The sequence below is a fragment of the Biomphalaria glabrata genome, chromosome 4 (genome assembly GCF_947242115.1).
Source record: "Biomphalaria glabrata chromosome 4, xgBioGlab47.1, whole genome shotgun sequence".
In the NCBI taxonomy this organism is placed as follows: Eukaryota; Metazoa; Mollusca; class Gastropoda; family Planorbidae; genus Biomphalaria; species Biomphalaria glabrata.
The window spans coordinates 6,792,530-6,817,448 of record NC_074714.1 but is presented as its reverse complement, the minus strand read 5'-3'; the positions used below and the strand labels follow the sequence as shown (position 1 = coordinate 6,817,448).

Genomic DNA, 24,919 nt, shown 5'->3' with positions numbered 1-24,919 from the left:
CTCTGGGCGGCGGTTTACGAGCAAGGTGTCACGTGGCGAGCACAACAACCAAATGTCTTTACTTTACTTGGACTCAAGCATGCCCTAAAAATCCAGGGACCCAGGTTCAGAAGCCAAGTGTGTAACCACTCAGCCACTGTGCCTTCCATTTGTGTTCTGTGTCTTTGTAATTTTTTTAAAATGTAAAATTTTCTGTATTACCTGTGTTGAATTGAATTTTTAGTCCAGTCCTTATGTATATGCAGATCCTCAGAATTTTTATTCCAAACAATGTAATCTGCATTTTGGAGTAGTTTGATAGTCTTAGTCTGGAGTTTGACTTATTCCATACTGGCATTAAGGGATCCTTTAAGCCCATAAATTCAACTCAAAGCATACAGTAAATACTGGATTATGTACATTTACTAATGGGGTTTCGGATACAGAGTAAGTTGGTGGATTGAACATTTCTAAGGTTTTGACGAGGGATTCTACTTCACAAGGTACTATAATCAAGTCTCACTTTGGGATTGACAAGATTGAACAGCCTAGCCAAAATTCTTTTTCTACTATTTTACAATATTTTATTGTTTGATAAACAAAACTATTACATTCATGTTAAGCTACATGTTTTGGTTTTTGTTTCAGCCCAAAAAATCTTTCATGACAAAGAGCTCTTCAGATGACTTCAACCAAGTGTGTCGGTTCTGTATGCATCAGCATTTGAAGGTAGGTCCAAATCTTTACTGTTCAAGTGTGATGTGTGTGCTCTCTCTATATAGGAATCAATTTGATTTTTTATATGCTGCATGGGGGAAAAAAGTTATTTAACACCAAATGAAAAAAAAGAGCACTGCCTTTGGGCCTAATACATATAGATTTGAAAAAGTCATTTCAAATGTGTTTCTGTTCTGAGACACTGGTGTAAATATTGTGTTTAGTGTGTTGAGACACTGGTGTAAATATTGTGTTTGGTGTGTTGAGACACTGGTGTAAATATTGTGTTTGGTGTTTTGAGACACTGGTGTAAATATTGTGTTTGGAGTGTTGAGACACTGGTGTAAATATTGTGTTTGGTGTTTTGAGACACTGGTGTAAATATTGTGTTTAGTGTGTTGAGACACTGGTGTAAATATTGTGTTTGGTGTGTTGAGACACTGGTGTAAATATTGTGTTTGGTGTTTTGAGACACTGGTGTAAATATTGTGTTTAGTGTGTTGAGACACTGGTGTAAATATTGTGTTTGGTGTGTTGAGACACTGGTGTAAATATTGTGTTTGGTGTGTTGAGACACTGGTGTAAATATTGTGTTTGGTGTTTTGAGACACTGGTGTAAATATTGTGTTTAGTGTGTTGAGACACTGGTGTAAATATTGTGTTTGGTGTGTTGAGACACTGGTGTAAATATTGTGCTTGGTGTGTTGAGACATTGGTGTAAATATTGTGTGGGTTGTGTTTACTTGTTGTCAAATAAGTGAGGGTGATGTAATTAAAAAGTGGAGGGGGGGTCCAACAGTTAAAATTCGACATAAATGATCAGATGAGTGAGAAAAAAATCGACCTATAAATGCTACATCAATATCTTTGAGACTGAATTAGAGCATTTTTGTTTTCAAGGAACATTCTTAAAAAGGTTTATAGGCAATCCTCTGAATGATTCCATTGTTCTTGAAACAAAAGTTATGCATTTGTATAGAGCCAGAAGGATCAATGTAAATTTCTGAAAATCATTGTTTTTCTAGTTGTGTGAATTACAACCATGCATATCTGTTCCCACCTGCTATTAAAGACGTGGAGATTAATATTAGATTGGTAATAAAGATGATGCCTGTCTCCTAATAAGTACTTCTCCATGGTTTTCTGGTAAAAAAAAAAGTAAAGTTCCGCTTTCAGACCTTGTGGTCTATAGGGCAGATGATTTAAAGGTCATCTGTTTCTGTGGCTTACGGTTAACGAGGGTGTCATGTGGCCAGCACAACGACCAACTGCCTTTACTTTTCCCTAAATAATAGGTCAGGTACCCATTTAGAACTGGGTGGACACAGAGGCATCCAAAAATCCCGAAATGAAAATCCCAGTCTTCACTGGGATTCGAACCCGGGTCCTTCGGTTTGGGAGTCAAGTGCTTTATCGCTCAGCCACCGCGCCTCCCACTTCACCATGGTTTTCTGGTAGATAATATGATAGTTTCAGAAGGCCTGGGGAAAGGGGGGGGGTGATTGTGTATTATCTTTTCTTTTTGCTTGCTTTTTTTTTGTTGTTTTTTTTTCACAATGTTCATGTCTATTAGATTTTGTCTGTTGCTTTCTAAACATGTTGGTTTTTTTTTAGACTTTGTCTGTTGGTTTCTAAACATGTTTTTTTTTTAGACTTTGTCTGTTGGTTTCGAAAGTTTTTTTTTAGACTTTGTCTGTTGGTTTCGAATGTTTTTTTTTAGACTTTGTTTGTTGGTTTTGAAAGTTTTTTTTTAGACTTTGTTTGTTGGTTTTGAAAGTTTTTTTTTAGACTTTGTTTGTTGGTTTTGAAAGTTTTTTTTTAGACTTTGTTTGTTGGTTTTGAAAGTTTTTTTTTAGACTTTGTTTGTTGGTTTTGGAAGTTTTTTTTTTTAGACTTTGTCTGTTGGTTTCGAAAGTTTTTTTTTTAGACTTTGTTTGTTGGTTTCGAAAGTTTTTTTTTTTAGACTTTGTCTGTTGGTTTCGAAAGTTTTTTTTTTTAGACTTTGTCTGTTGGTTTCTAAACATGTTTTTTTTTTTCTTTGTCTATTGCTTTCTGAACATCTCTTTTAGACATTTCTGTCCTTCGTCTTTTGAACATGTCCTTTGCTCTCTATAAATGTATTTTCAACCTGTTCAAAAAGATGTAGAGCTAGTCTCCTTGACCTTGAGCCCCATGACTTCCTGGTGAATGTGGGACAAGTTTATTAACCCCACACTTGGATATTAGACAAAACACCACTCCTCCCTCCTCCCCCTCCCCCCTTGTTGCTAGCTGTGTGCTCAATCATGACAATGGAATCGATCAATGCTCACAAGATTTAAACTCAATTTTCAAAGGTCACAAAAAGAAGCAATTTGAATTCTTTAGATCCTCCTTTTTTTGTTTCCTTTTTATATTTATTTAAATTTGCTTGAGTTTATTTGAGATGTAGAAATAGATGTAGAATTGAGAGTTAGTCTGTTAGAGACCAGTTATAAGTCTTCCAGCTCCAAGGAGCGAGGTAGACAGGCTGATTGATTGAATTTAATTGATTGGTTTCCTTTCATTAACTGGCATTATCCACATTTCAATACCAATTATAAACATGACAACCAATGTGACGTTGAAATTCGTGAATTCTTTCTAAGACCGAATCAACCAACAGAATTGAATTCACTTTTCTAACAAAGATTTTGAAATGCACCACAGAGAGTGAACCGAGTCGTGATTAAAATGACTCACTTTCGTCAAGGGGCCAATTAAACAAGCTTTAATTTCTCAACAGATCGTGAGCGCTTACAGAGTGTCGTAAATCTCTTGCACTTTAAGATATATTTCGCGCGTGCACAGACACTTAACATATTCACCGACATCTGGCTGTATCGGGGGCGTTGGGGCGGAATGGTAAAGCGATTCACCTCCAAACCGAGGGGTCCCGGGATCGAATCCTGTTGAAAACTGTGATTTTTAATTTCGGGATCTTTAGAGCGCTTTAGTCCACCCAGATATTAGTTGGGAAAAGTAAAGTCGGTTAGTCATTGTACTGGTCGCATGACACCCTTGTTAACCGTGGGCCACAGTAACAGGTGACCTTTACACCATCTGCTTTAAAGATGGCAAGGACTGAAAGAGGAACTCTTTTTATTTTAGCGGCTGTATCATGCCATTGTTTTACAATTGGCTCCGGTTCATTTTGGAAAAAAAGAATATTTACAGTAACGCACTTGTTTCATGGCCTTTTCGTGTCTTGTAGTCAAGACCACTATGAAAATCATGATGGTAACTTAGGTCTATGTCTTAGGTCTATAGACCTATCTTCTCATTATTTTGGTCGTGGCTCCTTTGGTTCACTGGAGAGCACAACTGAACTGGCTTCGCTCTTTTTTTGTTTGTTTGTTTCTGTTCCCTTTGCCACTGCGCGTGCTTCTTTCAAAGGTTGAGTGACTTCAGAAGTCAATGCTGACAAGATATTCATTGTTCAACAGTGTGGTGAAATGTCAGTGACACAGCCTCGTTGAGAGCAGGAGTAATAGAGGAACGTTTCACTTGTATTGCTACCAAATCTCAGCTGCCAACTAATAGAATTAAATGTGGTCCAGAAACGCATTTGAAGTAACCTTTTAAAACACTATTATGCGTCTCATGGCCCGAAACGGAGTAGCCATTCTCCTATGTGCTAGTCCAGTGACTCAGCAAATGGCATTGTCTAACGTTTCTGGGGTTGATTCCCTTTGTTTTAAACGCTTTTTTTTTACAAAATAGCTTCATTGTGTATTCTTATATAAATGTCTTTGCATGGTAAAAAAAAAAGCGTATGTTATTAGTAGACTGTAGACAGACTGGACCTGCTAGGTGTGAATGGTACACAAGTCTCTCGTTATAATTATGAATTCTCTGGCCTACCCCCACACAAACCTTTTTGCACGTATGTCGTGAGTTTGAATCCTGGCAGACGTATTGCGCCTGCAGTTAGACCGGAAGAGTGCATGTAATAGTTGTCAACTCGGGAGATACCAGCAGGTCAAGTAAATCACGTGGGTGTGTTGAGCACTAGTGTGTTGTGCTAGTGAGCATAGAGAACCAAGCACGGTGCACTGTGATTTGTTTCGTATTGGCTCGCCGGGGAAGGAGCGACTAATGGAATAATGCAGCGTGTAAGAAAAGTTAATGTGCCAACTGTGTTGCACGTGACTTGGTGTGTTGGCCATCTGTAGTTTGCACAGAATTTTGTGGAAATTCAATATGGATATGCAGTAGCACTAGATTTTAAAATTCAAATGAACTATTTGTCAATTTTTTGAAAAAAAAAAATCCTTTTCCAGACATATTCCTCCCTCTACCCTCTATTATGTTTTTCGCGATATTACGAACAACTATTGTTGTTAAGATTTTCCCGTTTGTCAAAGCAGTCAGTAGTAGATGTGTTGGGGACAGGTCATCGCGTCGGACCTTAGACTGGTCGTGTGTTGACGCGTGGCAGTGGGTGAGTTCTGTTTGGCGTGCGAGAGAACAAAACAAATCAAGTTCCACCATTGCACCTCTACTCTGCTTCCGTTCCTTTCTGTCCTGAACTTGCCTATCGTGCGCACACAACAAAGCCGTCTTTATTTACCAGGTCTGCGCATGCGCCAGTCCCAGCCAGCTGCTGCTCCCAAGGTCATTGTTCAGTCAGCAGTATATTTGTCGATCATGTTGAAACACGGCCCTGTGTGTGTGTGTGTGGGGGGGGACACACACAAACACACACACTGGGGAAAGGGGTGAAATGGGAGACGGAAGGGGAGGGAGATCTGATTGAGGGGATGGTGGAAATGTAAACATTGGATATAAACATAAAGGTTGAAATCAGCAAAATGAGTAAACACCCAACGTATTTAGCATACTTTGTGATATGTAATGAGGCTTGGGTCCTTATATTTACAAAGAATTAAAAAAAAAAAACCAACTAATCTACATATATATAAACAAAGATCGTGGCTTTCAACTTGTATATATTCATCGCGTATCCCGGGTCAGTGAGTAGTATAATGCAACTAGTTTTGTTAGACGCATAAGTTATCATAATTTAAAAATTCAAAATCTCGATCATTGTTTTATAAATTCAGCACTTCAGAAGAAAGGGAAAGGGGGTTGTGGGGAATGTGTATGTGTGTGTGTGGTGAAGCGTGTGACTGGACTGTGTATATTATCTACAACAAACATTGTTATGTAGGCCGAATGTTAGGAACAAAAAAAAGATAAATGACATGTTTAATAGGCCTGTCCCCCAGCGATAAAGATGAAGAGTTATAACGATGTAGAAGTTATTTTTAGTTGTCAGCTATCTTTGTAGGATCATCTGTTAGCTCTAATGTCTGCACATTTAGCTGTCATGTCTTCAGATTCTTAATTTGATATCGCTTTTTTTTTTGTTTTGTTGTTTTTTTCTGAATGTTAAGCATTAAAATTTGGCTGCACAGCGATGGTGGAATCTGTTATCGCCCTACCATCGCTTGTGTTTCTCATCTGGCTCGTCTTTTTGTTATTGTCTTACTATTAACCATCGAATATTGAGCACCGAATCTTTACTTAGAGATGGTAAGTTTTGTCTTGGCCATTTTATCTTCCCCTGTCGTCTGTGTTACCATCTTTCAAGATGGCTTCCAACATGGCCGCTGTCCTCTTCTCCTTTTTTTTTTTTTTTTTTTTGTCTGGGTGATCCTCTGGCAATTCGCGCAATTTGTCTCATTGTTTTGTGGAGCATAAAAACAAACAAACTATAAGGCAGGCGTCTCAAAGGCAGACCACGAGCACGGTGGCTTGATGACGTAGAGGCAGATCTACAACAGCTAAGAGTCCTGGCATGGAGGCACACGATAGATCAGAATGGAGAGATGGGCTAAAGCAGACCAGGGGCCCCCTCCATGGGTTGTAGTGCCGCCGGGGTGGATGGATGTTTGTTTTGTTTTTCCCCTCGATGGCACTTATTGATGACATTAAATGTATAAGAGGTAGAAACGAAAAAGCAGCGCACGAGATCCGAATCTAATAAACGAGTGTCTTTAGTGAATGCTTTGATCTGTTTCTGTTTCATCGTAATGAGGGGAGAATTCATTGACATCTGGGTTCCAGGGTCGGCCGTAGGTAATGAGGTAGTTCCGAATCTCTGACCCACTTTATAAAAAGTCACGTGACTGTGGTCTTATACATGGCAATAATGGCACTATCTTCCTATGATAAGATGTAGATCTAGATTTAGTGCTAGCCTAGATCTAGTAGACCTACTAAATAATCATAAAAATTAGTGAATTATTCATTATTATTGTAACATACTTTTTATTACTTAAAGATGTGTAGATCTAGACTATTTTCATGTTTAAATTACAATGAAATCAATGAGGTCATTAATGTAAACAACACACCCACGTGACTAAGAAGAGATCCGGAACTACCTTATTGGAGGCCCTACGGCGAAGTGAATGTGGTGGCCCCCAAATAAAATAGAAAAATAAAATAAATAAACAGAAGAAAAAAAACACGCAATTTAATTAGATTCTAGCGTACTCCAACCATACCTGATACCATTGGGCACAATATCGCATTTTTTTGTCTCTAAGCAAAATTGTTTTGAGTCCTTTGGGAGGCCCCCAAAAATCGGAAGCTGCCTATGGCCAAGGCCGGCCCTGTTTGGTTTGTGTGTGTGTGTGTAAGTGTGTGTGTGTGTGTGTTTAGACTTTAGACAGTTGCACTTTGTATCTTGTGAATGGTCCCCTCGAGTGTCAGCACTTGTCAGCCTGCTGTTTGCCAGCTTTAATTCAACTTGCCTTGTGGGAAATTGTGGACTAGAAATGTAGTAAATTAACGCACCATTAGCAGCAGTCGTTGAACTAATGAGTTGCCAGCAAGGCCTGGTGCTAACTTGTTTTCAACGTCGTCAGATGCTCTACATCTACATTGTAGATGAATCGCAGGGTCAGCGTTCTTGGCTTGCATAACGTTTGCAAGGCGAAATTGCAAATCTAGATTTAGTTTTGTTTCTCTTATGTCATAACTGTATATCCAATTCAAAATTGGTGGTCTTTTTGTATGCAGGGAAAGCGACTTTAATTGTATGCTGTTTGAATGTATGCCCGTTCCCCTTCTATCACGTTTATAACAGAACTATATGCTCTATTGAAACGTAAATATCACTTACGTCTAGAGTTACAGTCTAGATATATTTGCAAAGCTACTTTTTAGTTTCACGAAAGCGTATCATTTTATTTTCAAACATTAGTATGCATACACATAAAAACCATTTATAAAACAAGGTTCAATAGATGTGCATGGTCTTTTCTCTAAATTCTGTAACATCCATATCACTATTTACATAGGCGGAAAAGCTGTACATGTCCTCTTCAACGTGTACACTTATACATACAAATTAAATGAGTACGTTTATATGCATGTAATTAGAAATACGTGTAAGTATTTCGTAGTATTTACTAAGATTAGTCAATGTATACGACATGATCTGTTAAGTCTGTGAGTTCCTGATTGGCCAATCTTGAAGGTGGCTTCCTAGACTTTGTGTGTGAGTTGTTTGTTATCTCGTGACGAGTACACAGATGGGCTCACATTGCCAGAGACCAAAGCTGTAGACCCCGAGACAAAGGGAGCACGGATCTGGCATTGATCTGTCTTGGTGCTCCTAGGTGACTTTGATGTGTATCCGGTCGTGTGTCTTATTGAATAGCAGCATGCCATATGTTGCCACTTCAGTCAGACCCGTGGGACCCAAGGGTTGCGGGCGATGTGTGTACTAAACAAAGTACTTTTTTTATTTAAAAAAAAAAAAGAAGCTCCCCACCCACCCCCTTACAAAGCTATGCGGGTGGTACGGCGGTAGGTAGGGGAAGCGTAATGTCTTTATTATAGCTTGTCATGTTAATGGCGTGGGGGGGGGGCTCTTTCGCGGCTTGGCAGCCACACTCGTGTCACTGGGGGCAACGCGAGAGTGGCGCCCATGCTTTCACGGGGTGGATAAAAAAAAAGAAGTAGGTGACCCGCCTTTGTAATTTTGCACCTGGCACCGACAAAGACGGCGCGCATTCTGGGCGTGAGTGGGTGCCACACTGCCTCACGTTTGTCATGTGTGTAGTAAGGGGAGAGAGTGGCTGAACTGAAACTGATTCATTAGACCACGACGTAGTCCGAATCCGGTGCTCGCCTTTATTCAGTGGATTGTTGGTGTCAAATAATAGTAATAATAATAAAAACATATTGCCAAATACTTGTTGAGTTTGTTCGAAATGTATCATTTATTAAGTGACTTCTCAATCTGATGTTACCATTCTATTTCATACGCAGTAATATTGTTGATTCTTTGCTGGTATTCGAATTTAAGCTCCTATACGTTCTTGACTGGCAGACACTGGTGGCCTTTCGATCTAAGCATGGTAAACATGGCCTAGATCCATGAAATACTAAAATACTAATACTTTCATAGACTTGGGCAACTTTTTTTTTTGAGGTCTTTAGTTTGTTTTAGGGCTACTATACATACGTCACAGTTCCAGTTAGTACTCAAGGAACATTTATGCCAAGTTTTAACAAGATTGGTGAAACGGTTTTGATTTCTATGCGGGACATACACACATAAATACATACGCCTTACTTTCTACTTTATAGTATAAGATATATACACACACACATACACACCAGTCGTAACTTTGATGTTGCAAACAGTGACAGAAATCTACCAATAAATGAGTGTTGACATGTTTCATGATTTATCAGGCTCAAGATTTTTTTTTTCCGAAACGAAAACTGCAGCCGTTGCCAAAATGTGGATTGAGCCGCCCACATCCCCATCTCCTGCACCATTGTTGTTTTCATGGTTGACGTCATCAGTGCAGATGTTTTCCCACCGAAGCTATCCCCCCCCCCTTCCCTGTTTGTTCAGATTTGCTGAACTAGAAGAAACAAAATCTGCGGTCAATTGTAATGACTTTTCAAAGAGTAATAAGTATCCCCTCTCTTACATTCGTTTCCTTCTTAGGGCAGCTTTTTTTAAATTATTATTATTATTTTTATTTTTTTGTTTTTCATTAGGTGCATATGTTTTGACTATGAAGTGATTTTTTTTTTAAATAACACGTGAAATACTTTTTAAAGAGTGTGTTTTCGTTTCATTGAGATATATATTCACACATGTCAGAAAGGAAACATTTATGTGCGCTAATACAGTTGCTTTAAAAAACAAACCCAAAACCAGTTCATTTAATGTATCAGGGCAGCTGTAGGCGTGCATGTATTTGTATATTTGTTTTATTTTGTTATTTGCTCAAAGGAAGTGGGTGTATTTATGTTATAAAAACTGTACGTAATGTAGAATGGTAATAAGAACCAAGTTTTGATTTAGAATGAAGAAATCGTAACGATAAGACCTGATCCTATTAATCCTATCCAACGTTGGTAAGACATGGATGGCGTTCATTGGAGATGTATTCAAGTGCAATGATTTTATTTCATAGACTCGCGACGATTTGCCGTATTCCGACACTATGCTATTCCGATACGCGTGTCAAGGACAGCATGACCTCTAGGGATCGTCCAGTCCGATCCTTCGTTGACATAGATTTCGACGTGCCAGATATGACACACGGGCCATGGCTGGGCATCACTAGGCTAAACATAGATTTCGACGTGCCAGATATGACACGCGGGCCATGGCTGGGCATCACTAGTCTAAACAGACTGGTGAATTTGATGTTCTTGCGTTGTTGTTTTTTTTCTGTATGTATTCCAAGCCGTGCTGTAAGTCTGATGGCAAGCCAAACTTCTTGTTCTGGACTAGTTAGAAATGAAATGCTTTGTTCGCTTTTTTTTGTGTTCATCCTTCCAAAAAAATTCCTTTTTTTTCTGCTCAACAGAGACACCAGTTTAAGACTGCGCCAGACTTAGTTCAAAAGGTACTCGTCGCACTGTTAACGCTGTTCCAACAGATACTAACCCGATAACGTTCATAACATCGTCCGTAACTCTGCACTGTATAACCTGTAGGACACTTCACTTTAACTCTACACCCTCGGACTGAGTTAGCAATTCAATGCTCGCTTTAGAAAACGGCGAATTGAGAAGTTTTGGCTTTGTTACTTTGTGACAGTTCATTAAAACACACGAGAATCAATCGAACTATGTGGCCTACATGTATTTGGTCATGTTATTCTAGGTGATGGGTATTCATACACTTCAAGCTTATTCACACTTTCACTTTCCATAGTCTTATTGGCACTGCATGTCAAGGAGGTAGTTGATAATCAAGTCTACAGCTTAATGTTGTACACTCATCTTGAGACACGGTGACTCACGCTTCCTAAAGTTCTGCTACCATTATTCTCTGTCATGCTCATTATATATCCGTTGGGCACTGCAATAATAAAACCATTTTGGTATCTGGTAAAGGATAATACGTAATGAAAGTTGACTTTTAAAAACAAAAACATGACTCAATCTATGAACCTGTCAAAGAAACAAGTGTAGATTTTCCTTGATACATTTTCAACACTTGAAATCTGAGTCTCTCCCACGAGTTTAGTAAAAATGAAACAAACTTAATTGTTAATGATGAAGACTGAACTTGATCCTAGTTCTTTGTATGGACCTCGTAGAGACGTATTGAAAGGCGTTTGTCAATAGTAATGTTAGCGTGTTGTTTGTTTCATTCACCCAATCCGCACACGGCAACTCCGTGAAGAAACTCATTGTTCAAGCAACTAGCTTGAGTAGTAAGCCTTCATGTAGATCCGATGTGTGCATTACTCTTCAACTAAATGCTCTAACAAGTCAACAACTCTCGAGCTAGACCAGCCAATCAGTTTGTCTTGAAGGCACCCCCAAGAGGCTACTAAAGTTAGACATTATATACTCACCTGATTGTCTGTTATCTAACTGTTAAAGAGTTTACATTTCAAAGAGCTATAGTCATCAATACATACACATGGAATATATATATATATATATATATATATATATATATATATATATATATAAGCGCACACACACGCACATATAAATACTAATAATTTAGAGAGTACAACAGAATAAATCTTAACATTCATTTCAATTTTGATCTCACATTCCTTTTGTTTTAGACGTATGTATCATACATGGAGAAAGTGTAGAATTGTTATAAATGTCTGTAACCATGAAGTCGCTGCTTATATATATTTTTTTTTACAAACTGATTTTAAATAGTGCAACCTTTTTATGTTAAAACTCTAGCAGGCTCAGAGCGCTGTGGTCCCATCTCATTTGTGTGTGCTTGTGGAGTGTACCTGAGAGAAATTTTTCGCGCTCAGCAAACACAACTCATCTTGGGTCGGGATTTGAACTTGTGCCCCATTGATAGAAAGTCAAAGCGGATTTTGCCACTCATATTGGAAAGTGGGAGGGGGGGAGCAGGGATGTCAGGATTTCGGATTTGCTTTGGTCTGGGTGGAATATCTTAGGAACAATGGGGTAGTTCCGGATCTCTTCTCAGTCACGTGGGTGTGTTGTTTACATTAATGACCTCATGGATTTCATTGTAATTTAAACATGAAAATAGTCTAGATCTAGACATCTTTAAGTAATAAAAAGTATGTTACAATAATTCACTAATTTTTATGATTATTTAGTAGGTCCACTAGATCTAGGCTAGCACTAAATCTAGATCTACATCCTATCATAGGAAGATATTAATAATAATAATAATAATAATAATCTTTATTATCCGTAAGGAAATTTGTCTTAGTCTTATGTCTTAGTCTGCCATTATTGCCATGTATAAGACCACAGTCACGTGACCTTTTATAAAGTGGGTCAGAGATTCGGAACTACTTCGTTGCTTTGGACACAGATTGAAACGAAAACGTATAGTGTCCCTTTCAGTCCTTGCCATCTATATGGCAGGTGAAGTGAAGGTCAACTTTCTTATGGCCGACTGTTGACGAGGGTGTCATGTGGCCATCACAACGACCAAGCGCCTTTACTTTCCCCGACTTATAGTCGGGTACCTATTAAAGTTGGGTTTAACTCAGGGGCGTCCTAAAAATCCCAGTCTTCGAACACTGGACCTCTCAGTTCGGAAGCAAAGCGCATTACCACTCAGCCCCCACGCACGCAGACACTTGACTATATTGTACACTAATTGTATTTCTTAATGACACAGTTCAGGTCAAGGTGTTGGGACAGTTGCTTGCCCAGAGCGTTTTTAAATCTTAGGAGGTTGTGTTAATGTTAAATTCCGGGCCGGTCTTAGGCCTCTGCAACCTATGCGGCCGCAGTGGGCCCCGCACTTTCATAGGCCCCGCACGAATTCTAGGGGTAAATTATTAAAATAAACAATTTTTAACTTAATAAAGGGTTTCTGAAATTCTCCTGAAATTGTAAAATATACGAGAAATTAAAATCTCCTGAAATTATTAAAATCTGAAAACTGATGCAAATCTCCTTGAAAACAGACAAAATTGTATTTTTTTTGGGTGTCATTCAATATGGAAAACGCCAATCCTACTAGTAATTACAAATGTAAAACGGCACTGTCAGCTTTCATTTAATAAAAATGTAATAAAAATGCGAAAAAAAAAAGTTCAGATTCTTAATTTACTTTAATAATCACTGGCATACAAATATAGATCTAAATCTATCTTGACTTCTTAAAAAAAAACAATATTTTGCTAGTCGATAGTAAATCTAAAAGGCAGATCTGAATGTTTATCCGCTTTTTGTAGAAAAAATACTATTTATTATAAATGGCTCGTAAAGTTAATTTGACTGTGATTTTTACTTAGTAAAGTATGAATAAAATGCAAAGACGATTTAATTTCTAATACAAAATCTTAATTTTCACTTATTATCACAACCCGCGCAATCCATTTCGCATAGGGCCCCGCAATCTGTAGGACCGGCCCTGGTTAGATTGTTAGATGCACTCTACTAGGTGATGGATTCTGAGGCTAACCTAGCGTGCCACGTACAGCGTGTGCCATGAGATCTGATGGGTAAAAACGTTCTATAGGTGGAGGTTTCTTGTTGGTTCGAACCTGATCTGCCCTAGAGAGTATCTCTGTACTTCAACGCGTGTATTTTGTGATTGCATCTTTCTTCTTCTCGCAGTTCTGTCTCTGCTACAGACATAAGACTAAGACATAAGACTAAGAGATAAGACTAAGACATAAGACTAAGACATAAGACTAAGACATAAGACTAAGACATAAGACTAAGGCATAAGACTAAGACATAAGACTAAGATATAAGACTAAGACATAAGCCCAAGAACTCTTCCCTTCCACACCTACGTCTCTCCTTCCCGACTACAGTTGGTGGACCTGATCTTAATAATAGATCTAGGTCACAATCCAGTCAACTAATTGTTGGTGAACCAAAAGTCAGCCTTTTTTCGCGAGCGAGCTGTCGGTGAGACAGCTGTCTGTAAATCATTTTTTTGGGGGTGAACGAATTGTCGTTAAAGAAGTCTGTGAACTATTTGTGGTGAAACCCTGATACCTTTGTTTTGAACAGATCTAGTGTTGTCTGTGAACTATTTGTGGTGAAACCCTGATACCTTTGTTTTGAACAGATCTAGTGTTGTCTGTGAACTATTTGTGGTGAAACCCTCATACCTTTGTTTTGAACAGATCTAGTGTTGTCTGTGAACTATTTGTGGTGAAACCCTCATACCTTTGTTTTGAACAGATCTAGTGTTGTCTGTGAACTATTTGTGGTGAAACCCTGATACCTTTGTTTTGAACAGATCTAGTGTTGTCTGTGAACTATTTGTGGTGAAACCCTCATACCTTTGTTTTGAACAGATCTAGTGTTGTCTGCCTTCCACATTTGTCATGTCTAGCAGTCGTCGTTGTACAAGTGTAGACAAGAAACAGTTGGGACCTGGTAGTTTTGGAATAGTGTCGTCCTTGTCAAAACATTGGGCGGTTCTCATCAAAAACAGTTGGGACCTGGCTGGTTTTTTTTTTAATGGTGTCTTCTTTGTCAAAACATTGGGTTACCATCGGTTATCATCCTGTATTTTCACAAGTTTCTACTGCGCATTTTATATACTCTTTCTTGTTATATTTTAAATCGGAAACAAAAGTAATGTTCATTTTGCTTCTTTAGAAGCATTGGCCACCATTACATAACTTCATTACATCCCCATCAGGTGTGTGACTTAACTTCAACCAATGTAAACCAGATAGCCTTTGTCTTAGCAAACTAGTCCAGAAATTTCAGGCTGATCAATGCTTCTATTACAGCTCCGGCCTTCCATTTTTTGTTGAGCTCATTGTATTAGAATGTAAATCAAAGCGCTTGGTATCAGCATCTACGAATTGGGCATCAAATAACCGATCTCTCTAACCCTGACAGTAATTCTTCGTGGCTTATTTGCTACACAACAATTGCACTATTCAGTGATAGATTTCTTGTGTGTGATTTAAAATGCGACCATCAAATCGCTGAATTCTGGCCGATAAACCAACAATGTTAGTAACACTGAGCTTTGATTTATTCAGAGTCTTTTTTAAAACTTTAAGTTGATCTCAGAAAAAAAACATTCTTTGTTCTGTAAGTCTTGTTCTTTTCCTTAATTTATGATGAAACTCTCTTCTCAGTTCATTTAAACATCTTTCAAGTCTCTAAACTCCCAGGACAACCCATACCTTCAACACTGGATTGGAAATTTAGGATCGAAATCATACACTTATCAAAACTATTTCCAGACCGTTAGGCTAACCATACCTTCAACACTGGATTGGAAATTTAGGATCGAAATCATACACTTATCAAAACTATTTCCAGACCGTTAGGCTAACCATACCTTCAACACTGGATTGGAAATTTAGGATCGAAATCATACACTTATCAAAACTATTTCCAGACCGTTAGGCTAACCATACCTTCAACAGTGGATTGGAAATTTAGGATCGAAATCATACACTTATCAAAACTATTTCCAGACCGTTAGGCTAACCATACCTTCAACACTGGATTGGAAATTTAGGATCGAAATCATACACTTATCAAAACTATTTCCAGACCGTTAGGATATCTCTAGCTTATGAAAAACATCAAACGCGTGAAGTGACTAGTTGTGCTTACAAGGAAGAACTAGGCCTGTGTATCAGAGCTTATCAGTGTTATTGTCTTGGTCGCGGGCCAAGGGTTAGAGAGTCGACCACCTTATGTTGGTGAGAGTTGTTCTAGCTATCGGGTGAGCACCGCTCTCACGCTACTTCCAGACACTTGTACATCTAGATAGACTTCGCTTTGGGCGCGTGAATGTGGATTCTAAATGTGTGGGAAGTGTGAGGATGCAGCCCCACAACTACCCCACACGAAACCATTATTCGCGAAGAAATAGCAGAGAAAAACAAGAGACAGAGGAAATATTATTTTTCCATTATTTATATACAGTTGATTCCGGATAATCGAACCACTACTGGGCACGACCATTTTTGTCCTAATAACCGGCTGCACCGATTAAACGAACATCTGTTACGAAAATGTTTCTGTACTTTAGGTATCAGTTGATAGAGGAGCCTGGTCCAGTGAAGTTGTAGTACGATTAACCGAATGTGACTATATTTTATGTATCTATTTATTTGTTATTGAAATTTTGGTAAACTTCTCTATGTACATTGAGGACATATACATGTTTGAAGTCGTCCTCGAATCTGTCAATAATGGACACTCGCTCTAGCTTTCGCGTCATAAACACACACACACACACATTCACTAATACACATGGACATCATGCGGCGATTCTGTTCCTGGTCAACTCGAAGGACATGATCGTGTGGTTGTTTTGAGGATTTCCTTGTGTGGCCTTGAAAGTGGACATTGTCAGCTAGATTACATCCCTTGCTTCTGTGTCTCTGTGGAAACTGCTGTCACGCCTTATATGGACATGTCCAGTGGGAAACCTTCTTAAAGATTTTGTTTTCCTGTGTTGCAGTTGGTCATGTGAACTGCTCACTGGCCAGTCCTGTATTTGCTGTCTTTGTTTGAGTTTTTGGTCCCATTGCTTGTGTTTAAGACTTGCGTGATCCTTGCGCGCAAGACATTGGACGTTCTGTGCCGTCTTATGACGCAATGAAAAAAAGTCCTTCCTCCGTTTGTTTTGATGCAAATGGCGTAGGGCCAAAGGCCTAAGATGTCATTGCTTTGGGTGAACGAGGTCACGTTGGAAGTGATTAGTCTAAATGGAAGTCATTCTTCCCCAGATGGTCTAATGTTGGACAGTGCGGAAAGTTTCGGCCTTGACTACTGCAAACGCGTTGAGTGTGTATTTTAGTCACTAAATAGTGTTTGAGGAAGCGTGAAATCAAAAGTTTGTTTTTTAGGCTACCATTTTCAATTGAATCTCAAGTCTCATTTAACTTGGTGGGAACAATTTTGAATTTAACAAAACAAAACGTTTTGAAATACGAAATTACTAGATTTAATCATTCGACTTTGCAAGTTTATCCTTTAAACAAGCAAAATATAAAAATACTTTGAAAAAAACAAACAAAGCTTATCTAATGGAAATAACTCCATATTTACAACTGTATATGCCAATAATGTAGAATTTATTTCCTATTTCGATATCAAACAAAATAGTTAATTACCAATAATTAATTGACTAATTGGTTAATTTTTAAATTGATTCATGTTTTGTTAGGTACAAGAAGTAATTGTGGAAAGTTTAATCTTAATCCGAGAATAAGTGTTACGTAGGAGAGCTAACGTGTACAATCAACTCAGTGGACAAATCCCACATATTTAGCCATCTCTCTTTATTCTGTGATGTTGTAATTGGCTCCGAGAATTCCTGTGGGAGAAATAACGTGTTCAAAATGTGTACCATATATAAGCTTTGTAAAAATAGATGATCATATAATCACATCCTTTGTTGTGAGCCCCGCCTAGGTTCTCCCATCACAGCTAGACCAGAGGTCGAATCAACTAGCGGTTCCCATGTATTCCCATAATGTACCGCCACTGACGGCGAGACAGTAATCACCACAGCGTAAAGCTCCCGCGGAAGGACGACGTGGCGGATGTGGTGGTTTAGCGGAGCGTGTCTTTCATTCTCCCCATTGTAATGCTTGCTCCCTAGAACGTAGTGTGGCAGGCCACTAGAAGCACTGTCTCCACCCCCAATGTCTCATAGACATTCCACGGGGATGCCACGATGAGGCTGCAGACCCTAAATATGCGGTTTACTTAAGACTTTCCATAGCAGTCCATATTTTTTCACACAGTGGTTGCGACCCTTGGCAAACGTAGTAGAACAGGAAAGTTTGACCTACTTGTGTATAACAGATACACCAAGGCTAACATATAAATGACGTGACGTCATGGCCAGTAAGCACAACGCCGAAGTCTGGCTTTGCCGCTGGTCTAGTTGCTGACCCCATCTGTCCTTCACTCCCGTTATTGGACCTTCCAGTGGGGGTGGCATGAATTCCCCCCTCCCTCTCTCCATACTACACACGGACACCCAAACATCGTGTGACCCCCCTCCCCCCCAACAGAGTCACTTAATCAGCTGTAAACATTAGGCTTTACAAGTAGGCCAACCTGTTTAACCCGTGTTTACTTATTGCATTCGACCTTTAGTCCTGCTGAAAGGACAAAGAAATGGGAGGATGGGGGACGGAGAGCCGTTGCCTAGTGATCTAGATATCGCCTGTGTTGATGGGTGTATTATCAGAGTTGTGCTCCTTTACCTATGCTAGTAACGTCCCTTGTATTGAAGATAGCTCTTCATGTTAACCACCGTGTTTGGTTTGCTGTACATTTCCAATGGTCCTTCAGATTTGAAGATTATCACACTCCAGCCCACAAACCTTCGGCAGAAGTGTAGGTTTCAAACCCTGAACCTTCGAGACGATAGTCTCGAGCGCACACCTGACCATGCAGCCATCCATTCATATTGAAGGTTACAGCCCCTAACTTACGTTATTGAAATCTTGAATTAGCCGTAATGGACGTCATGGTGCTTGCCAACTGACCAACATGTTGGTCGTCGATAAGAGCTGCTTATACATTAACCATGGTCAGTGGTGATATGGCTGTAACCTGGACGCTTTGTCCAGGGCTATAGTTTTTCAGACTGTCCGGTAGCATTTGAACCCAACGCTCTGATAGGTTTTATTTTGTTTAGCATGAACCTCGTTTTCAGAACGAGGCTTGCTTCAACCTTATCCAGAGTACGGTTTATACACGAGGAAAAGCCAATACGCCTCATCCATGCAATCTCTGTTTTCAACTATCAAGTAGAGCAGCGGTTCTCAACCTTTTAAGCTCGGCGACACCTTTTTACAACCCCCCCCCACTCTGCCGCGACCCATCACACACACACACACACACACAAATACGGCAATAGAAGAGTAGACAATAATAATCATATTTTCGATTGTCTTAGGCGACCCCTGGCAAATGGTCAATCGACCCCCAAGGGGGTCGCGAGCCACAGGTTGAGAACCCCTGAAGTAGAGGAAGGAAAAGAATCGACTTTTTGACCAAGCTTATATCAACTCACTCTGTCTGTCTGGCTCAAAGTTTGTACACGTTATTTTTACATTACTAATTCTACATTATAAGCAATAAGCGTCTAGTGAACAGAAAAAAAAATAACACTTAATAAAATGTTTATTATTAGTGCACCTGTTTTTTGTTCATTTTTTTTTTGTTGCTGCTCGTGTTGGGGGAATGGGGAGGCATGTCTTAAAAAGGTATTAATTCCTATTTCCGTTGAAAAAAAAAAATATTTGCAGACAATTTCCTAATGCTATTGCTTGTACTTCCAGTCTATGGGCTTGACTGGTTGGCGGTTGGTTTAGATCACTGTCAAACCGCTTTGTTTAGGCGTGCCTCCTACGGACACCGTCTTGTACACTCTCTTAGCCAGTCTTTTATCTTGTGTGTCAACGTTATCACGTGACCAAGTTTACCACGTCAAATACTACCACAGCGGGTCTTTAAGGGTGTACAACAGTGCCCCTCAGGGTGCCCACTTTTTAGGGGGGGGGAGGGCACTAGATGACGATTAAAGTGTTTGCGCATTTGATTATATTGTCAAAGCTAAATGTGTCTGATTGTCGAAGTAAAGGGAGGTAAGGAAGATCCTGGATTGTGTTGGGTGCCGTGAGTTGGAACAAATTGGCAACCCTTGCAATGAAAAGGTATCGCACATGCTGGGACCTTTGTGGACATAACACAAGATACGCTTACACGGCATTAGTGTTACACTTTCTTCCTTCTTGCGTGTTTAAACATCTTCAAACGTTGAAATAGACTTCGGCATTCGTTCAGGCAGGGATCAACTGTTAAGTGTTAGGACCAGTTAAGACCTGGGTGGAATTTATCGTGTGGATTTCCATTACAACTGTGGACATGTCTAAGTTGGCCGTCCAGTGTTCCATGTGGATGATGGCCGTGTACCACGGTTTCCGCATGTTGGCTTTCATAGCCACCATGTGCTGGACGTATGGAGTGAGGAGTGTGTTTAGCTGGAAGCCCACGCCGAGGCCGAAGCAGCTGGATGACCCTTCCTTGGGCACTCACGGGATGCTTACCTTGGACAATGTGGTCATTCACTACGTGGTCAGCGGCCCAGAAGACAAGCCCTTGATGCTCTTTGTCCACGGCTTTCCGGAGTTTTGGTACTCCTGGAGGCACCAGATACGCGAGTTCCAGAAAGACTTCAGGGTCGTGGCTATTGACATGCGCGGTTACGGCGAGTCCAGCAAGCCTAAAGGCATGGATGAGTACTGTCTAAAGAAGCTCTTGGGCGACGTCAAGCAGGTCATTTTCGGCATGGGATACTCCAAGTGCATCTTGGTCGGTCACGATTGGGGCGGTGCCGTATGCTGGGCCTTCGGGAGACTTTTCCCCGAGATGGTGGAGAAGCTGATCATCATGAACGCCCCGCCGGCGCCCGTGATGCAGAAAGTGTTTAGAAAGAGCAAGAAGCAGCTCCAGATGTCTTGGTACATCTTTTTCTTCCAGCTGCCCTATCTCCCAGAGCTTCTGGTGAGGCTCAACAGCTTCGTGTTTTTTGACAACGTCTTTGGAAACAAATACATAGGCAGGTTGGGGTTTCCGAAGGCGTTTGAGAACCCTTTGAGCCAAGAGGATATTGCTGCTTACAAGTACACGTTCTCTGATGTCGAAGGCGTCACTGCTCCCATAAACTACTACAGGGCCAGGCTCCGCTCCGCTGTGGGGCAGGTGGACTACGACATGGCCTTCGCCATCCCTGTCCTGGTGGTCTGGGGGGTCAAGGATGTGGCTCTCAGCCTGACCATAGTAGAAGACATTGAGAAAGAGTTCCCGAACATTACTGTTCGAAGAATCGAGGACGCTGGTCATTTCGTGCAGATGGACCGACCGGATTTGGTGAACAAAGCAATACGAGACTGGCTGAATGAATGATAGATGGATACAGTGTGCACTGAATTCTTTCAATTTAAAAACTGAAGTATTATCATTTGTTAAAATGTAATTATTTCACTTTCTCTAAAGTTAAGTAGTGTTTAAGTGAAAATGTAACTACTATTCATACTCTGGCAAATTAGGATTTTGTAGCTTTTTTTTTCTCTTAAAGTCTTACATAAATTATATTATAGCTTTTATATAGCGCTACTTTCATGCTTATAGCATGCTGTACTAGTTTGAGAACCGAAACCAGATTATGTCATTTGACTTGTACATATAATACAACATATTTCTAAAGAGATTTAAATATTGCATTTTTAAACGCGCTGTTTGTGATCATGTTTTAGTTTTTGTTTGAAACCACTTTGGAGACTGGCACTATTAATTTCACATTTTGATTCTTAGCCAATGTCTAGTTCTACAATCATCTTAACATTTTTATTTCAAGCCAATGTCTAGTTCTACAATCATCTTAACATTTTTATTTCAAGCCAATGTCTAGTTCTACAATCATCTTAACATTTTTATTTAAAGCCAATGTCTAGTTCTACAATCATCTTAACATTTTTATTTCAAGCCAATGTCTAGTTCTACAATCATCTTAACATTTTTATTTCAAGCCAATGTCTAGTTCTACAATCATCTTAACATTTTTATTTTAAGCCAATGTCTAGTTCTACAATAATTCTTAACATTTTTATTTTAAGCCAATGTCCAGTTCCACAGTCATTCTTAACATTTTTATTTTAAGCCAATGTCAAGTTCCACAGTCATTCTTAACATTTTTATTTTAAGCCAATGTCAAGTTCCACAGTCATTCTTAACATTTTTATTGTTAGCAAATGTCTAGTTCCACTATCATTTTTTTTTCGTAAAAAGTTGCTTTTTCAGTGACTCACAATGTCCTTTTAAAAAACAGTTGTCTTTTTTTTTCCCATTATCATAGTCTTGTTTTGTCGGCTTAGTGAATAGGTTCCCTCTAAATGTTTATTTAGATAAGTTTACATGTAGCGGGCATTTAAATATACTGGCATGTACCTAGTTTCTTTGTGTGAATGATACTCGCATTGTTTTAAAATGTTATCAATGTTTTATAATGGTGTATAGAAAGCTGCAGATATATTTTTATCAAAACCCTACATTTGAGTTATTTTGTTTGTCTTTGTTTACTAGTAAGACTGTGTGAGGGTGCCAGCCGCAGCACTCACTTGAGATGTGTGAGGGTGCCAGCCGCTGCACTCAATAGCTGTAGTAGAATAGAAGGGATGTGCTACTCATTATGGGAACAAATGTGTTCCAAAGAACTTAGGAAGATTACAGTGTTGTAAATCTAACATTTAAAAAACGTTCCGTAATTTACACACAAATGTCTTGACTGACGCTTAAAGTGGGTGTTGATGGAGTTTTATTTCCTTTCTCTAGCAGTTAATTTGACAACTATTTTGTCATGTTTGCTACACCTAATGAGGCAGTGGGTGATTTATTGACTAGTCTCCTTTCACCACATCACGACATAATGGAACTCAACTCAGATCTATATACACAATCTGTCAGTGGCATGCTGGCTAACGCGGTGACTGTGTCGTTTTGACAAGTTTACTTGGCACTGCACTGGCAGTCTTTGTTGTCAGAGACATTAGTACGTGCACACGTCTGGCGGGACTGGATCGATATTGAGCACACCAGTCACTACAGAGTGTGTTGTGTTCTGAAATAAAAAACAAAATAACAATAAAATCTGAGGTGTTCATAAAACGCCTATAAGTAAATGTCCCCTTTCAGACCTTGCGATCTATAGAACAGATAATGTTAAGGTCGCTTGTTTCTTTGGCCAACTGTTAACGAGCAGGGTGTCACCAAAATTCATAATCCTAGTATTCACCGAGAATCGAACCCAGGACCCCAGGTTCTGAACCTTAGCGCTTAACCACTCAGCCACCTCGCCCCCAGAATATGTGTCTTATAGCTATATCTATGTATTTATCATTCTATCTATCTATCTATCTATCTATCTATCTATCTATCTATCTATCTATCTATCTATGTGTGTGTGTGTAACTTAAAAAAAAATGTTTGAGGATATTTATAAAGTTACTAAATAAAAGGATAGAATCTCTGCAGTTGAAAGAAACACCAACTGATAGCATCTGTAGCACTACCGTCATTAGATTCAGAGGTGATTGAATGATTGCTACTGCAAATGAACAGCAACTGTTCCTGTCACTACTGTTTGTAATGCTCCAGAACTATAGCTCTTGCTTCTTATTTATTCCACAAATTTAGAATGTTCCTGGACTGTTCCTTTTGAACTACACAGGTTTGAAACAACTTCTTAGAAACCTTCAAATGTATTCATACCTCGCCTTCTCCAATATCAGTTTCTGTGGTCACTCTCTCTCTCTCTTTCTCTCTCTCTCTTTCTCTCTCTCTCTCTTTCTCTCTCTCTTTCTCTCTCTCTCTCTCTCTTTCTCTCTCTCTCTCTTTAGTACTGTCCCACTGAACATGTTGGTAAAAATATTAAAATTTTGAACTCATTTAACGGTGGATAGTACTATGGTCTTTGGAAGACGCGTGATGGTCAATGTTCTCACAAACTTCTGTTCTTTCCCCTCTGTTTATCTTTTTTCTAATTACTCTTATTAAACGGAGTTTTAACCGGAAGCGGCTCCGTTAAGAATGCAAAGCACTCACAATTGTTGTTTCAGTAGCATCACTTTAAAAAAAAAAAAGAAGTGTCCTCCCTTTATGGACCACACACATTGACCGACCTACTGCTAGATATAAAATGCCCTGAGCTGACGGGAGACCATCATAAAAGAGGTCCTAAAGGTCGTTTAATAAAGTCCAGTAGCACTCACAGTATGTGCACACATTCACATACACCCATTAGATGCACACACATTCACACTTATATTCACACACCATAGAAGGAACAAGTGATCGTCCGTGAGCGGTTCTTACTTCTTGTATCCTGTTCCACACCCCAACACTCTCATCTAGTTAGGAGCTGCTTGATTGACCAACAACAATGGTGGACTTCTCTGACCCTTTCGTCTCCCCACTGTCAGTCGTTCCGCTTGTCAGACACACACAAAGACAGACCGTTACCAAAAATAACCGCAGGAAACGACCGCCGCATGTATGTGAGGCGGGTGGGAGGGGGGCGTGTTCCCGTCTATGTAATATGCGCTTTTGTGTTCTGGAGCTGAGAGTGTAGGGGTGGTCGTGGGTGAGGGAGAGAGGCTCGAAGGCTCTCCTTAGTGTCTGAGTGTGTGGTGGGGGGGGGTATTGTTTACTAACAAAGAACGTCATGGCAGCTTGGAGGAAGGGGCTGTGTGGTAGACCCGGGGGGAGCGAAGGAAATGAGGCTCTGACCGGAGTGGAAGTTTGACCAGCTGGGCTATCATTCCAGTGTTAATTCCTGAATACTATTGTGACGGTCATCAGGGGCCGGGACCTTTTGACCTTAACGGTTCTTTGTTATGACCAATTTGAAACAGTAGGACTGGAATTTAAAAACGTAGTATAAATAGAAGTTTTAGTCAAAGGGGGGTAAACATTTTTGCTAATCTTAAGTTATGAGCTCTTGGTCTTTCAAAAATACCAAACTATTAAGACATAAACATCTACATTACCTTAAAAACATAGCAAGTCATTTAGATTACCTTTCCAAAAATACCAAGACACGTATATATTACCTTAAAAAACATAGCAAGTGTTTGTCATTCTCTTGTTTGTTTTGTAACGTCCTTTGTTCAACTTGGTCCGGCAGGGTTACATATAAGATAAGATAAGATAATTTTATTGATCCAAT

General features: G+C 39.6%; 2 protein-coding genes across 3 annotated transcripts in view; both read left to right on the top strand.

The window, feature by feature from the left end:
* LOC106056602 (inositol-pentakisphosphate 2-kinase-like) overlaps positions 1 to 24,919 on the top strand; it is an 85,793-nt gene that overhangs the window by 3,819 nt on the left and 57,055 nt on the right. For both annotated transcript variants that reach the window (XM_013213418.2, XM_013213417.2), the window contains exon 6: positions 628 to 708. In XM_013213418.2, the coding sequence (XP_013068872.2) occupies positions 628 to 708 (81 nt within the window). The remainder of the gene's footprint in view (positions 1 to 627; positions 709 to 24,919) is intronic.
* LOC106056603 (epoxide hydrolase 1-like) lies at positions 19,766 to 22,244 on the top strand. The gene has a single exon (XM_013213419.2). It carries the CDS (start codon positions 20,062 to 20,064, stop codon positions 21,100 to 21,102), a length of 1,041 nt encoding a protein of 346 aa, XP_013068873.2. The 5' UTR covers positions 19,766 to 20,061; the 3' UTR covers positions 21,103 to 22,244.

Excerpts from the sequence above, each read along its gene's own strand:
- LOC106056603 (XM_013213419.2), top strand. The coding sequence starts at position 20,062 with ATGTCTAAGTTGGCCGTCCAGTGTTCCATGTGGATGATGGCCGTGTAC.